The sequence below is a fragment of the Somniosus microcephalus genome, chromosome 9 (genome assembly GCF_052327205.1).
Source record: "Somniosus microcephalus isolate GS21.2 chromosome 9, FLI_Smic_1.0, whole genome shotgun sequence".
NCBI classification, from domain to species: domain Eukaryota; kingdom Metazoa; phylum Chordata; class Chondrichthyes; order Squaliformes; family Somniosidae; genus Somniosus; species Somniosus microcephalus.
The window spans coordinates 107,536,114-107,551,299 of record NC_140995.1 but is presented as its reverse complement, the minus strand read 5'-3'; the positions used below and the strand labels follow the sequence as shown (position 1 = coordinate 107,551,299).

The following is a 15,186-nucleotide window of genomic DNA, read 5'->3' as shown; positions in this document are numbered from 1 at the left end:
CATCCTCAATGATGGTGCAGCCCAGCACGCGAGTGCAAAAGACAAGGCTAAAGCGTTTGCAACCATCTTCAGCCAGAAGTGCCGAGTGGATGATCCATATCGGCCTCCTCCTGAGGACCCCACCATTACAGAAGTCAGTCTTCAGCCAATTCGATTCACTCCACGTGATATCAAGCAGCTGAACACACTGGATACAGCAAAGCTATGGGCCATGACAACACCCCGGCTATCATAGAAACATAGAAGGTAGGCGCAGGAGAAGGCCATTCGGCCCCGCGAGCCTGTTCCGTCATTTAATGAGATCATGGCTGATCATCCAAATACAGTACCCTGTCCCGGCTTTCTCCCCATACCCCTTGATCTCTTTAGCCTCAAGAAATATATCGAACGCCTTCTTGAATATATTTAATGAATTGGCCTCAACTGCCTCTGTGGAAGAGAATTCCACAGGTTCACCACTCTCTGGGTGAAGAAATTCCTCCTCATCTCAGTCCTAAATGGCTTACCCCATATCCTTACAATGTGACCTCTGGTTCTGGACTCCCCCGTCATCAGGAACGTCTTTCCTACATCTGGTCTGTCTAGTCCTGTTAGAATTTTAAAAGTTTCAATGAGATCCCCTCTCATTCTTCTAAACTCTAGCGAATAGAAGCCTAATCGACCCAATCTCTCTTCATACGTCATTCCTGCCATCCCAGGTATCAGTCTGGTGAATCTTCGCTGCACTCCCTCCATGGCAAGAACATCCTTCCTCAGATAAGGCGACCAAAACTGCACACAATACTCAAGGTGGCAGGAATGATGCACGAGGAGAGATTGGGTTGATTAGGCTTATATTCGCTAGAGTTTAGAAGAATGAGAGGGGATCTCATTGAAACTTATAAAATTGTAACAGGACTAGACAGACCAGATGTAGGAAAGACGTTCCCGATGGCGGGGAGTCCAGAACCAGGGGTCACAGTCTAAGGATAAGGGGTAAGCTATTTAGGACTGAGATGAGGAGGAATTTCTTCATCCAGAGAGTGGTGAACCTGTGGAATTCTCTACCACACAAAGCAGTTGAGGCCAATTCATTAAATATATTGAAGAAGGAGTCAGATATATTTCTTAAGGCTAAAGGGATCAAGGGATATGGGGAGAAAGCAGGGACAGGGTATTGAATTTGGATGATCAGCCGTGATCTCATTAAATGGCGGGAACAGGCTCGAGGGGCCGAATGGCCTACTCCTGCTCCTATCTTCTATGTTTCTATGTGTGGTCTCACCAAGGCCCTGTACAACTGCAGCAAGACATCCTTGTTCCTGTACTCGAATCCTCTCGCTATGAAGGCCAACATACATTTGCCTTCTTAACCGCCTGCTGCACCTGCATGCTTACCTTCAGCAACTGGTGCACAAGGACACCCAGGTCTCGTTGCACTTCCCCTTTTCCCAATCTATTGCCGTTCAGATAATAATCTGTCTTCCTGTTTTTGCCACCAAAGTGGATAACCTTGCATTTATCCACGTTATATTGCATCTGCCCAATCATCCAACCTGTCCAAATCATACTGGAGTTTCTCTGCATCCTCCTCACAGCACACATGCCCACCCAGCTTTGTGTCGTCTGCAAACTTGGAGATATTACATCTAGTCCCCTTGTCTAGATCATTAATATATATTGTGAACAGCTGGGGTCCTAGCACCGATCCCTGCGGTACCCCACTAGTCACTGCCTGCCACTCGGAAAAAGACCCATTTATTCCAACTCTTTGCTTCCTGTCTGCCAACCAGTTCTCTATCCAAGTCAGTACCTTACCCCCAATCCCATGTGCTTTAACTTTACACGCTAATCTCTTATGCGGGACTTTATCGAAAGCCTTCTGAAAGTCCAAATACACAACATCCACTGGTTCTCCCTGATCTATTCTACCAGTTACATCCTCAAAAAATTCCAGTAGATTAGTCAAGCATGATTTACCTTTTGTAAATCCATGTTGACTTTGTCCGATCCCATCACTGTTTTCCAAGTGCTCTGCTATTACATCTTTTATAATGGACTCTAGCATTTTCCCCACTACCGATGTCAGGCTTACCGGTCTATAACTCCCCGTTTTCTCTCTACCATCTTTTTTAAATAGTGGGGATACATTAGCTACCCTCCAATCCATGGGAACTGTTCCAGAGTCTATAGAATTTTGGAAGATGACCAGCAATGTATCTTCTATTTCTAGGGCCACTTCCTTAAGTACCCTAGGATGTAGATTATCAGGCCCTAGGGATTTATCGTCCTTCAATCCCGCTAATTTCCCTAACACCATTTCCCTACAAATACTAATTTGTGCTGAAGGCTTGTGCTCCAGAACTAGCCGCACCTCTAGCCAAGCTGTTCCAGTACAGCTACAACACTGACATCTATCCGACAACATGGAAAACTGCCCAGGTATGTCCGTCCACAAAAAGCAGGACAAATCCAATCCAGCCAATTACCACTCCATCAGTCTACTCTCAATCATCATCAAAGTGATGACAGTGCTATTAAGCGGCACTTACTCACCAATAACCTGCTCACTGATACCCAGTTTGGGTTCGCCAAGGCCATTTGCCTCCTGACCTCATTACAGCCTTGGTCCAAACATGGACAAAGGAGCTGAATTCCAGAGAAGTGAGAGTAACTGCCCTTGACAACAAGGCAGCATTTGATCGAGTGTGGCATTAAGGAGCCCCAGTAAAACTGAAATCAATGGGAATCGGGGAGGAAAATTCTCCACTGGCTGGAGTCATAACTAGCACAAAGGAAGATGGTTGTGGTGATTGAAGGTCAATCATCACAGCCCCAGGGCATTGTTGCAGGAGTTCCTCAGGGCAGTGTGCTAGGCCCAACCATCTTCAGCTGCTTCATCAATGACCTTCCCTCCAACATAAGGTCAGAAATGGGGATGCTCGATGATGACGGCACAGTGTTCCGTGCCATTCACAACTCCTCAGATAATGAAGCAGTCCATGCCCGCATGCAACAAGACCTGGACAACGTTCAGGCTTGGGCTGATAAGTGGCAGGTAACATTCGCGCCACAGAAGTGCCGGGCAATGACTATCTCCAACAAGCGAGAGTCTAACCACCGCCCCTCGGCATTCAATGGCATTACCATCGCCGAATCCTCCACCAACATCAACATCCTGGGGGGTCACCATTGACCAGAAACTTAATTGGACCAGCCACATAAATACTGTGGCAACAAGAGCAGGTCAGAGGCTAGGTATTCTGCGGCGAGTGTCTCACCTCCTGACTCCCCAAAGCCTTTCTACCATCTACAAGGCACAAGTAAAGAGTGTGATGGAATACTCTCCACTTGCCTGGATGAGTGCAGCTCCAACAACACTCAAGAAGCTCGACACCATCCAGTACAAAGCAGCGCGCTTGATTGGCATCCCATCTACCACCTTAAACATTCACTCCCTCCACCACCAGCGTACTGTGGCTGCAGTGTACCATATACAAGATGCACTGCAGCAACTCGCCAAAGCTTCTTCAGCAGCACCTCCCAAACCCGCGACCTCTTCCACCTATAAGCATGGGAACACCAGCACCTCCAAGTTCCCCTCCAAGTCACACACCATCCTGACTTGGATGTATATCGCCGATCCTTCATCGTCGCTGGGTCAAAATCCTGGAACTCCCTCCCTAACCGCACTATGGGAGTACCTTCACCACACGGACTGCAGCATTTCAAGGCGGCGGCTCACCACCACCTTCTCAAGGGCAATTAGGGATGGGCAATAAATGCTGGTCTTGCCAGCGACGCCCATAAACGAATAAAACCACTCAAAAAAACACCCCGGCCCCCACGTGAACCCTCCCTCCCTACTTTGCGTGGCCTAGTGCAGCAGGCCTACCCGCCCAGAGCCAGCCAGCCTCTGAATCCGGCTGGCTGTGGGTGGGAAACCGAGGCCTTGCATGCAAATCAGGCTCTGCTGTTAAAGTCGGTAGGGCCTGTGGGAAACCCGGCTTCCCCAACCTGCCTTTCCCATGAAAATCCAGCCCAAGCATTTTTGCAGATTATATATGGCCTATTGCGAATGTCTCATAGCATACCATTGATCGGAACATGAAATAAGTAGGATACAGATCTATTGTTGCTCACCAGGTCGGTATCATCAAACATTAGGAAGTATTTCTTCACTGTATCACTATAAGTCTTTGGTTCAATGATGGGCCTGGAATTTAAATCTTCCTTCTCCATTTCTGAAGAATTCTTTCGGATATTGGCCTCTTTCTCTTCTTGGTGTGAGCTGGCAGCTGAAATGCTACTGGCAGCATTGTGATCAATGAGGTCAGCTTTATAAATAGGCTGCACAAAAATAATAGTGAATAAGTAAAAGTGTAATACAATAAGAGTAGCCTGTTAGAGTTATTTCAAATTTGTTTTTAAAAATTGCTAGGGGAACTGGATGGCACAGTGGGTTACACACTGGCCTTTCATATCCAGCACTTGGTTCAAGTCCATCCCTGACTGATGGGATGAAAGCCTCCACTTTTGTTGGCTGCAAGAGTCCTATATGAAATGATTTGACAGTTTCAATCTAGTTCCTCGTAGGCATGGGCCTACAGCACCACAAGTATCAGCAAGAACTACCAAGCCACTGCAGGGAGTATGAGAAAGAAAACATAGAATTTTCTTGCTGATACAGTTGATATAACACTACCCAAAGGAGTTGTTCTTACTGTAGAGTCTCCATTGACTAGCACTTGAACAGGTAGCCATTCACCAGGTTCTGGACTTGATTGATTGACTAATTCCACCTACATTATTCCAAGGTTATCATCAAAGCTCCAGCCCCAAAGTAAACATCAGACCCCCTCAGCAATAGAAAAAGCATCATCCTAAAAAAGCACGGTTAGCTCAGAATCCTTATTTAAGGGTTTAAAATGCATGGAAAAAATTGAATCTTTTAATTATTTTCTACCACTTATGCTATATAGGTTTTTGGCTGAATTATTACGTGAGCGATTTAACTTTCACCCTGGTCCTTGCGGTAAAATACTCAGTATACTTTGCTCTCTTACATGCAGAATTTGTTCACAGCAGCTGGAAATCCCGAGCACCCAAGGACCGGATGAAATTTTGAATTCAAGCTCCAGGACCCAGGCAGAAGGCTGAACCCATGAAGGGGAAGTTCTTGCTAATTTTATGGGGAGGTTAGTCACTTCTCCCCCCCCCAGAATTTTGTATTTTTTTTATATCATAAGAAGAAATTTGAGCAATATGATTGGTCATTTCTGTGGTGTTTGCTGGTTCATGAATGGTAACTTTACAGACAAATTGAATGATTTGATTGCTCAGTTTTCTGCTGATTACGCTTTCCTCATTGATACTTTTGATGCATTTACATTTAGCCAATTGGATAGCTGATTGGTAATTTAAGAAATAATTGGTCATCAGAGCCAGTTCTGCAGACTTGTGACACTTTGAGGCAAGACACCCCGGAGCTTCGATGCCTCTCAAGGACAATAATTTTAGGTGTGACAACTTTGAATGGTGGAACACTATTGACACACATTCGATACAGACTTTTAATTATACAGGAGATATACATCCATATATTTGTTGTTAAATTAGTGCACTGTTTACAATTAAATGTTATTACGCAAGCCTTTAACCAAATAGAACTTGTGTGTATCCTGCAACTTAAAATTTATCTGAAACTTATTTAAACTTTTTCCCAAATACTCTAATGTTCCCTTTTTGTTTTGAGAGAAGTTCTTGCAATACAAAACCCACTGATGTTACCAATCTTAGCACATGAGCCTGAGCACATGAAGAAGGACAAACATTTATTTTATTGATTTTCATTAAATAAAACTCTATAATTCATACTTTAGTGTATCGGTATTTTTAATGTAGATTACATTCAGTTTTAAATATATACTTGACAAATTAATCTTTATGCTACTAAACTAGTTTCTTTCAATGATTGTTAAGTGTCTTAAAAATCATGCACAGGGAACACTTTAATTTATACTCACAAAACGACGCTCATTAGGTCGCTTGATATTCATTGTGTTGTTCATACAATCTGGAAGGATCACAGCCATCACTTCTCCAGTATTGTCTCCTGAGACACAGGTATTCAACCAATCAGAGCCAGAAATACTCTACAAGCAGAAAACAAGACCAGGATCTTAAAGAAACAGACCAATGTACAAAATCTAAAGACAGGGGTTAACCAAATATTATTCTGTTAGGATTTTTTTTTCTTCAGAGGAGAAATATTTCAAAAACATTAAACCGCTGTTTTTAGACAGATTTATGACCATGCACATCTTGTATCAGAAGGGGTGAATAGCAGGAACAGAATGCAGATTATCAAGGATAGCTTACATTTAGATTATTATAAAATATTGTGCAATGCCATAAGTAGGGATAAATATAGGTTCTGGTTCCAATAATGCAGGTTCACATCCCAATCTGCTGAATTTCCAACCTGAACTATGTTGAATGAGGTTATGGTGACTCATGGGGAAAATTATATCTGAGCATACTCCTGCAACTCTTGGGAGCAGCTATGCATTGTTGCCCTGGATGGAGAAATAGCAGGCCAGGCAGACAGAGAACAGGGAAAAAATTAGAAGTGGTGGGGGGGGGGGGGGGGGGGCATCCTTACTTTAAAAAAAAAGAGATCTCTAAAAATGTTTTAAAAAAGATAAAAGGTAATGGAGACAGAAATTGTAATTGGGAAATGACTTGTTGTAATAAGTGACTTAGCGCCTTACATTACAACAGTGACTAAACTTCAGAAAAAGTACTTCATCAGCTGTAAAGTGCTTTGGGATATCTGGAGGTCGTGAAAGGCGCTATATAAATGCAAGTCCTTTTCTTTCCTTATTTTTAAAGACTCCTGGACTTTTAAACCATAATGCACATGGCAATTGCAGAGATTTGAGAAATTGGTCACAGCATGACAAATCACTTGCCTTAACCACAGGTGTATTGGTGCTCTTCCCATTAATTAAACTCACTAATGCCAGGTCCAACTTGGAAGAAAACACCACATTCTGATTTGACTTTGCAGGCGTGGAATACTACACGAGATCACCATTAATGGCTTTTAATAAGGCCGTAACAAACAAAAAATAACTTTCCTCACACTTTGCTCTAATGTTCATTAATGCATTTTTGAATGGGTACAAATCTTCAGAGCAGTGCCAACACACCCCTCTACCAGAAAAAAATCTCCCCTTCCTACTCATATCTCTTCAGTGTATAAAATGACCAGAGGAAAATATGCCCACAGATGACTCAACAACACTTACACCAGTGGCAAAACAGTATTACACAAACTTAAAAAACAACTGTACAAGAGTGCAGTGTAAACTGTTTGAACTACTATACAAATGCTTTCTTAAATTATAAGCTGGTTAAATTCTATCCCTCGGTGTAAGAAAATATATTGCAGCAGTCCTGAAAGGAGTCAATATGCTTTGCTTAACTGATCATAAAATGATAAATAAACCTACCCAGACCGTTCCTGCTCTTGGAGCAGCAAAATATGGCTTAAATCCAAGAAAACCAGCATCCACATAGTGAATTCCACTGAGTCCAAACCTGTAAAAGAAACATTTATTAGGTCTGGTGTGGATAGTTCCTGAACTAGCAACATAAGTAGTCTCAACAAATAAACTGACCCATGGTTCTCAGGATGTTAACGGCAGACAAACTAACTTCATCTATCTTCTGACTGTAATTATAGGTCAGACCATAATTTTAACTTCCCCAAAATTCAACAGTGCATGTCAAATGTTATACATCTTTCAGTACCTTTTTCCCTTCTCAATCTAGCTAAATAAACTTATAGAAAGCACATAAATTTTACCACTAAAATGATACATGGGCAATGAAAAGTTCCAACAGTATGCTCAATTTTAGGTTGAGTCAGACAGCTATAGTCATAACTGGAACAAGTAATTTGGCACAGCATGGCACGACAAGTCCTTCAAATTTCTACGCTTACTGTATGTAGCGCAATTTGCGGCCCGAATATTGTAATACAACATAAACGGTTCTGAAAATGAAAATTTCTGAGCTCATCTAAGCCATAAATCATTTGCCCTCATCATCCACTTAGCACAACCACTATAACAAGAACCCGTATTTATATACAGGAAACTTTCGTTTAACCGGAGGTTAAATGTCCGGAAAGCTCTATCCACCAGCAAAATTCAGGAGTCGGTTCAGGTAAGTTTTTTTTACTTCTCGTTGCTTTTTTTCCTCCAGTCGTGGCTCTGCAAGGTCTAGCTGAAGCTGTTGCTTAGCTACAGAGACACTTGCAAGCTACGCCAACTGTTTTGAAGCTGTTGCTAAGCAACAGGGTTTGTTGCTTCACACGGAGCTCAGAAGCTCCGTATGTTTTAACATTAGCGCTGGTTTCTCCGGCAGTTTTGATGGAACGGCAACAGCTCGGTCCCGTCAGTGCCGGATACCAGAAAGTTTCCTGTAGCGTCTTTAACATAGTAAAACGTCCCAAGGCGCTTCACAGGAGCGTTATCAAACAAAATTTGACACCGAGGGTGGAAGATGGTAGGCTGGCCATCTTGGAATAGCCAAGTCTAGAGGTAGCAGACTTGATTTTTTTTTTAATAACACACTGGATTCTATTAGGAGGCCCACATAAGAACTATATGGAGAGGGCATAAAAACAAAAACATTTTCCACTGTATATCTGGTAGTTCAGTTAGACTTTAAGCCTCCTAGTGACAATTCCTGCTGTTCTCAATTTCCCCCCCCGAGTTTAGCTATATTGACTCAGAAAGCAACTTTGCATTATTTAAAATCACATAATATGTAAATACATGAATACCTCAAACTATGGTCTGTGTTTCTTCAGCAAACGCTTATTTGGTCAACCTACACCACAAATATGTATATTCAGGAAGCCTTGACTTTAAAAGTTGAAACTATAATTAACTAGAAATAAATGAAGGTATTAATTATCTACCCCATATATAATAGGGCTACAGGGAAAAGGCGGGGGAGTGGGTCTAGCTGAGGTGCTCTTGCAGAAAGCCAGCACGGGCTCAACGGGCTGAATGGCCTCCTTCCGGCTGTAACCATTCTATGATTCTATAAATCAACTTGTCACAGATTTAAACCTTCACCTAAAAGGCATTTAAAACTTACGCAGCATAGCAATTTTCCTGTGCCACCATAACTCCACACCAGGGCAGCAACCAAGCAACTTCAGTGTTCAAGTATCGCTTGATATCATTGACTGGCTGGTATGTTCTTCTGAGATCCCAGAACTTGATCTTCCTGTCAGGGCTAGCTGTCACTAAAAAATTGCTATCAGTAGACAATTTGAGAGAAAGCAAATGAAAATTAACCAGCATTAACAAAAACTTAGTGTAATTTATAAATTACACGCTGACGTGTGGTTCTTAAATGGCATGTTATTAATTTAATTAATAATGAACAAAACTGCAGTCTGTAATAATTTATGTTAATGTATTTCAGTATGAAAATAAGATTATGAAAGTCGGCAATTAACATTGTACCTCGAACTAATTTAAAGATTTGAGGGTGCGCTACCATTTCACGTACAAAATATTCAAATGTGCTTTTAAATAATTGACATGGTTTAATTTTTCTCTTAATATTGCATCTATTTAACTGCGTTTCGATACACAGGAAAAATATTCCCTCGATTCCTCCTTTATACTAACTAAGTTTGAAATACTCCTCTTAACACAGCCCCGATTTAGCATGTACAGAACCGTTTATAAAATAAGGTTCAGTAATTCCATGTAAATTCTTTTAGTTTATAACACAATTGTATTCCGTCTATTGCAGAACACACCCTTACTGTCAAAATGGGAAACTCCTGAAAGAGTAAACTATGAAATTGTATACATTATAAAAACAGAAAAATGAGTATTCTATAGACAATACAAACTTTGGGTTCAAATGATGTTGGTAAACTATTTGAGCTCCACTGTTAGAGTTTTTGATCATCTAAGTCCCTTGACTACAATATTGCCTTATAATTCCTGCGACAAATGCGGAGCCCCACCCTGTTGTAAATTATGAAATTGTGGTGGTATATGATTTTTCTTAACGACTTATGAAAATGTATTTTAGATGTATGTTATCTCTGGGAAAAGAGGAGACAAGTAGGTGCCAATTCCTTGGTGTGCAAACATGGGTGTCAGTGCTCATTAGCATGAAATGTTAGCATCAATCCCCAGCCCCACCCACCACCCTCCCTGTGTGGCTTGACTGAGTGTTTTCCAACCAGGGGCCTATTAATGAGTGAATAGCTTCTGCATACTGTTTTTTTTTCCCAATTCTCTGGCTTCAACAATATTTCTAGATCGCTGGTGTGGGCAAGGTGTGTTCCAGGTAAGAATCACAAAGGACTCAGTTAAGGAACACAAAAGGATTCAAGAATGAAAATACTTTGTTATTTTGGTTTCAGAAACAGTTTAAAATATTGGTGTAACTGAAGTGCTGGTATCTATTGATTTACTTTTGCTTTTGTGAAAATGTTATTCTGTTACCAAGTCTGATTTGTAGCTCGAGTCTGAATTATATGATCTGACAGCATGGTATAGTTCCACCTATCAGAGAGATCAGGAACATATAGTGGACATTCTGTGCTAATTCTGATGCATAACTATAAAGGTACAAGGATATACTGTTTCAGTCCATAAAGAACACTAGTTTACCCAGGGAACAGTAGATGCCATTAACAGAAAGAAAGAAAGTTGGGCTTCGCTATGGAAACTCCAATTTACTGAGAACATAAAGAAAATTAGGAGAAATCGACTAACACTCATCATATACACATCATACCGGCAATGTGGAAAATTGCCCAAGTATGTCCTGTCTACAAAAAGCAGGACAAATCCGACCCGGCCAATTACCGTCCCATCAGTCTACTCTCAATCATCAGCAAAGTGATGGAAGGTGACAGTGCTATCAAGCGGCACTTACTCAGCAATAACCTGCTAACTGACGCCCAGTTTGGGTTCCGCCAAGGCCACTCAGCTCCTGACCTCATTACAGCCTTGGTCCAAACATGGACAAAAGAGCTGAACTCCAGAGGTGAGGTGAGAGTGACTGCCCTTGACATCAAGGCAGCATTTGATCGCGTGTGGCATCAAGGAGCCCTAGCAAAACTGAAGTCAATGGGAATCAAGGGGAAAACTCTCCATTGGTTGGAATCATACCTAGCACAAAGGAAGTTGGCTGTGGTTGTTGGAGGTCATTCATCTCAATCACATGACATCACTGCAGGAGTTCCTCAGGGCAGTGTCCGAGGCCCAACCATCTTCAGCTGTTTCATCAATGACCTTCCCTCCATCATAAGGTCAGAAGTGGGGATGTTCGCTGATGATTGCACACTGTTCAGCACCATTCGAGACTCGTCAGATACTGACGCAGTCCGTGTCCATATGCAGCAAGACCTGGACAATATTCAGACTTGGGCAGACAAGTGGCAAGTAACATTCGCACCACACAAGTGCCAGGCAATGACCATCTCCAACAAGCGAGACTCTAACCATCTCCCCTTGACATTCAATGGCATTACCATCGCTGAATCCCCCACTATCAACATCCTGGGGGTTACCATTGATCAGAAACTGAACTGGGCCAGCCATATAAATGCTGTGGCTACAAGAGCAGGCCAGAGGCTGGGAATTCTGTGGCGAGTGTCTCACCTCCTGACTCCCCAAAGCCTTTCCACCATCTACAAGGCACAAGTCAGGAGTGTGATGGAATACTCTCCACTTGCCTGGATGAGTGCAGCTCCAACAACACTCAAGAAGCTCGACACCATTCAGGATAAAGCAGCCCGCTTGATTGGCACTCCATCCACCACCTTCAACATTCGCTCCCTCCACCACCGGCGCACTGTGGCTGCAGTGTGTATCATCTACAAGATGCATTGCAGCAACTCGCCAAAGCTCCTTCAACAGCACCTTCCAAACCCACAACCTCTACCACTTAGAAGGACAAGGGCAGCAGAAGCATGGGAACATCACCACCTACAAGTTCCCCTCCAAGCCACACACCATCCTGACTTGGACCTGTATCGCCGTTCCTTCACTGTCGCTGGGCCAAAATCCTGGAACTCCCTTCCTAACAGCATTGTGGGTGTACCTACACCATATGGACTGCAGCGGTTCAAGGCGGCGGCTCACCACCATCTTCTCAAGGGCAATTAGGGATGGGCACTAAATGCAGGCCTAGCCAGCGATGCCCACATCCCATCAATGAATAAAAAAATATATATATACTGCAAGCTTCAACAATTTTACATTTTATAAAATCAGTAATGTATAGCTAGTTGAGTGTCACGGTCTCACATTTCTTTACCATAAGAAATCAAATCTTGAAGAACTGAAAGAAAATCATGCAAATCAGGGTTCTCTACTCCAAATATAAATACTACCCAGCTACAAGTTTGAAATCTTGAGATAAAGAACAATTCACTTCATTAACTATGAATCAATGCATGTTCCTATCTGAAATACAGTACTTATACTTCTGCACGAAAATCATATCTTTTTCACAACCAAATGCACTACACTATATAGAAACCAGCAGGAGAAATCTCATTTATTCGCAGAACTGTTGAAAAATTGTGGCATTTGCAAGTTGGTTAGTGGTACAATACATTAGCAGTCTAATGTGCTGAAATGATAGGGTAAGATGCTAGGTTGTCAGATTTCCATGTACCTTAAGCTTTCATCTGGTCATAGCACTGAGCAATATCAAGAAGCTTCACAGAAGGAAGGAGGGGAAAAACAGAAGACAAGCTACTCGGGGTACACTAATAGTTATGTTAGTGGACTGGTAATCCAGAGGTCTGGTCTAATAATCCAGTGAAAGTGAGTTCAAATCCCACCCTGGCAGTTAGAGAATTTGAATCCATTTTTTTTTTAAATCTGGAAATAAAAAGCTGGTGTTAGTAAAAGTGACTATGATCCTGTTGGATTGTTGTAAAAACCCAAGTGCTTCAAGAATATCCTTTACAACAACTTGCATTTATATAACGCCTTTAATTAAATAAAATGTCCCAAGGTGCTTCACAGGAGCGTTATGAAACAAAATTTGACACCAAGCCACATAAGGAGATATTAGAAATAACAACAGAAAATGCTGCAAATACTCAGCAGGCCAGGCAGCATCCGTGGAGCGAGAAACAGAGTTAACGTTTCAGGTCTGGGACCCTTCACCAGAACTGGAAAAAGCTGGAAATGTAAAAGATATTAAGCAGGTGCAGAGACGGGAGGGGTTAGGCAGGGAGGAAGGACTTGAAGAACATCCTGTAGTTTTGTAAGGCAGGAAAGATAAAATGTTGCAAATGGGAGTGGCAAAAATCATACAGCATGAAAAATGGGGGCAGGGGTTATTATCTGAAATTGTTGAACTCGATGTTGAGTCCAGCAGACTGTAAAGTGCCTAATCGAAAGATGAGGTGCTGTTCCTCGAGCTTACTCGGAACAATGTAATAGGCCGAGGACGGAGAGGTCAGAGTGGGAGTGAAGCGGTGAATTAAAGTGACAGGCGAACGGAAGCTCAGGGTCACCCTTACGGACTGAACGGAGGTGTTCCGCAAAGCGGTCGCCCAATCTGCGTTTGGTCTCCCCAATGTAGAGGAGACCGCATCGTGAGCAGCGAATACAGTATATTAAATTGCAAGAAGTACAAGTAAATCGCTGTTTCTCCTGGAAGGGGTGTTTGGAGCCCTGGGCAGTGGGAAGGGAGGAGGTAAAAGGGCATGTGATGCATCTCCTGCGCTTGCACGGGAAGGTGCCAGGTGAAGGAGCAGGGCTGTTGGGGGTGATTGAGGAGTGGACCAGGGTGTCGCGGAGGGAGCGGTCCCTTCGGAATGCTGAAAGGGGAGGTGAGGGGAAGATGTGTTTGGTGGTGGGATCACGTTGGAGGTGGTGGAAATGGCGGAGGATGATCCGTTGAATGTGGAGGCTGGTGGGATGAAAGGTGAGGACAAGGGGAACCCTATCGTGGTTCTGGGAGGGAGGGGAAGGGGTGAGAGCAGAAGTGTGGGAAATAGAACGGACACGGTCAAGGGCCGTGTCAACCACAGTAGAGAGGAAGACATGTCGGAAGCATTGGTATGGAAGGTGGCATCGTCAGAACAGACACGGTGGAGATGGAGAAACTTGAAAAGGAGACGGTTGGGGCCAGGAAACTGGAAACTGTTAAAGTGACGGAGGGCGTCGGAAGAGTCGCGAATGTAGGTGGGAAGAGACTGGACAAGGGGAGAAACCAGTCCCCATCCACCACCACCCTCCTCCGCCTGGCTGAACTTGTTCTCACATTGAACAACTTCTCCTTTGACTCCACTCACTTCCTCCAAATTAAAGGTGTTGCTATGGGAACCCACATGGGCCCTAGCTATGCCTGCCTGTTCATGGGATATGTGGAACATTCTTTGTTCCAGTCCTACTCAGGTCCCCTCCCTCGCCTCTTTTTCCGGTACATCGATGACTGTACTGGTGCCGTTTCCTGCTCTCGCCCTGAACTAGAGAAGTTCATTCACTTTACTTCCAATTTCCACCCTTCCCTCACCTTCACATGGTCCATCTCCGACTCTTCCCTTCCTTGACTTCTCCGTCTCCATTTCTGGCGATCGGCTTTCGACAAACATCCACTACAAGCCCACCGACTCCCACAGCTACCTGGACTACACTTCCTCCCACCCCGCTTCCTGTAAGGACTCTATTCCATTCTCCCAGTTTCTCCGTCTCCGCCGCATCTGTTCTGATGATGCCACCTTCCATACCAGTGCTTCCGACATGTCTTCCTTTTTCCTCAACCGAGGATTCCCCTCTACTGTGGTTGGCACGGCCCATCGAGTTCAACAATTTCAGATAATAACCCCTGCCCCCATTTTTCATGCTGTATGATTTTTGCCACTCCCATTTGCAACATTTTATCTTTCCTGCCTTACAAAAGTACAGGATGTTCTTCAATTCCTTCCTCCCCTCCTTAAACCCCACCTCCCGTCTCTGCACCTGCTTAATATCTTTTACATCTCCAGCTTTTTCCAGTTCTGATGAAGGGTCCCAGACCTGAAACATTAACTCTGTTTCTCTCTCCACGGATGCTGCCTGGCCTGCTGAGTATTTGCAGCATTTTCTGTTGTTATTTCAGATTTCCAGCATCCGCAGAATTTTGCTA

At 43.3% G+C, this 15,186-nt stretch overlaps 1 protein-coding gene across 3 annotated transcripts in view; it reads right to left on the bottom strand.

Moving 5' to 3' along the window:
- The window catches only part of gtf3c2 (general transcription factor IIIC, polypeptide 2, beta), a 165,645-nt gene that overhangs the window by 24,994 nt on the left and 125,465 nt on the right, over positions 1–15,186 (bottom strand). For all 3 annotated transcript variants that reach the window (XM_085996965.1, XM_085996964.1, XM_085996963.1), the window contains 4 exons: positions 9,157–9,318; positions 7,497–7,584; positions 6,006–6,134; positions 4,123–4,329 (listed from right to left, as the gene is read on the bottom strand). In XM_085996965.1, the coding sequence (XP_085853091.1) occupies positions 4,123–4,329; positions 6,006–6,134; positions 7,497–7,584; positions 9,157–9,318 (586 nt within the window). The remainder of the gene's footprint in view (positions 1–4,122; positions 4,330–6,005; positions 6,135–7,496; positions 7,585–9,156; positions 9,319–15,186) is intronic.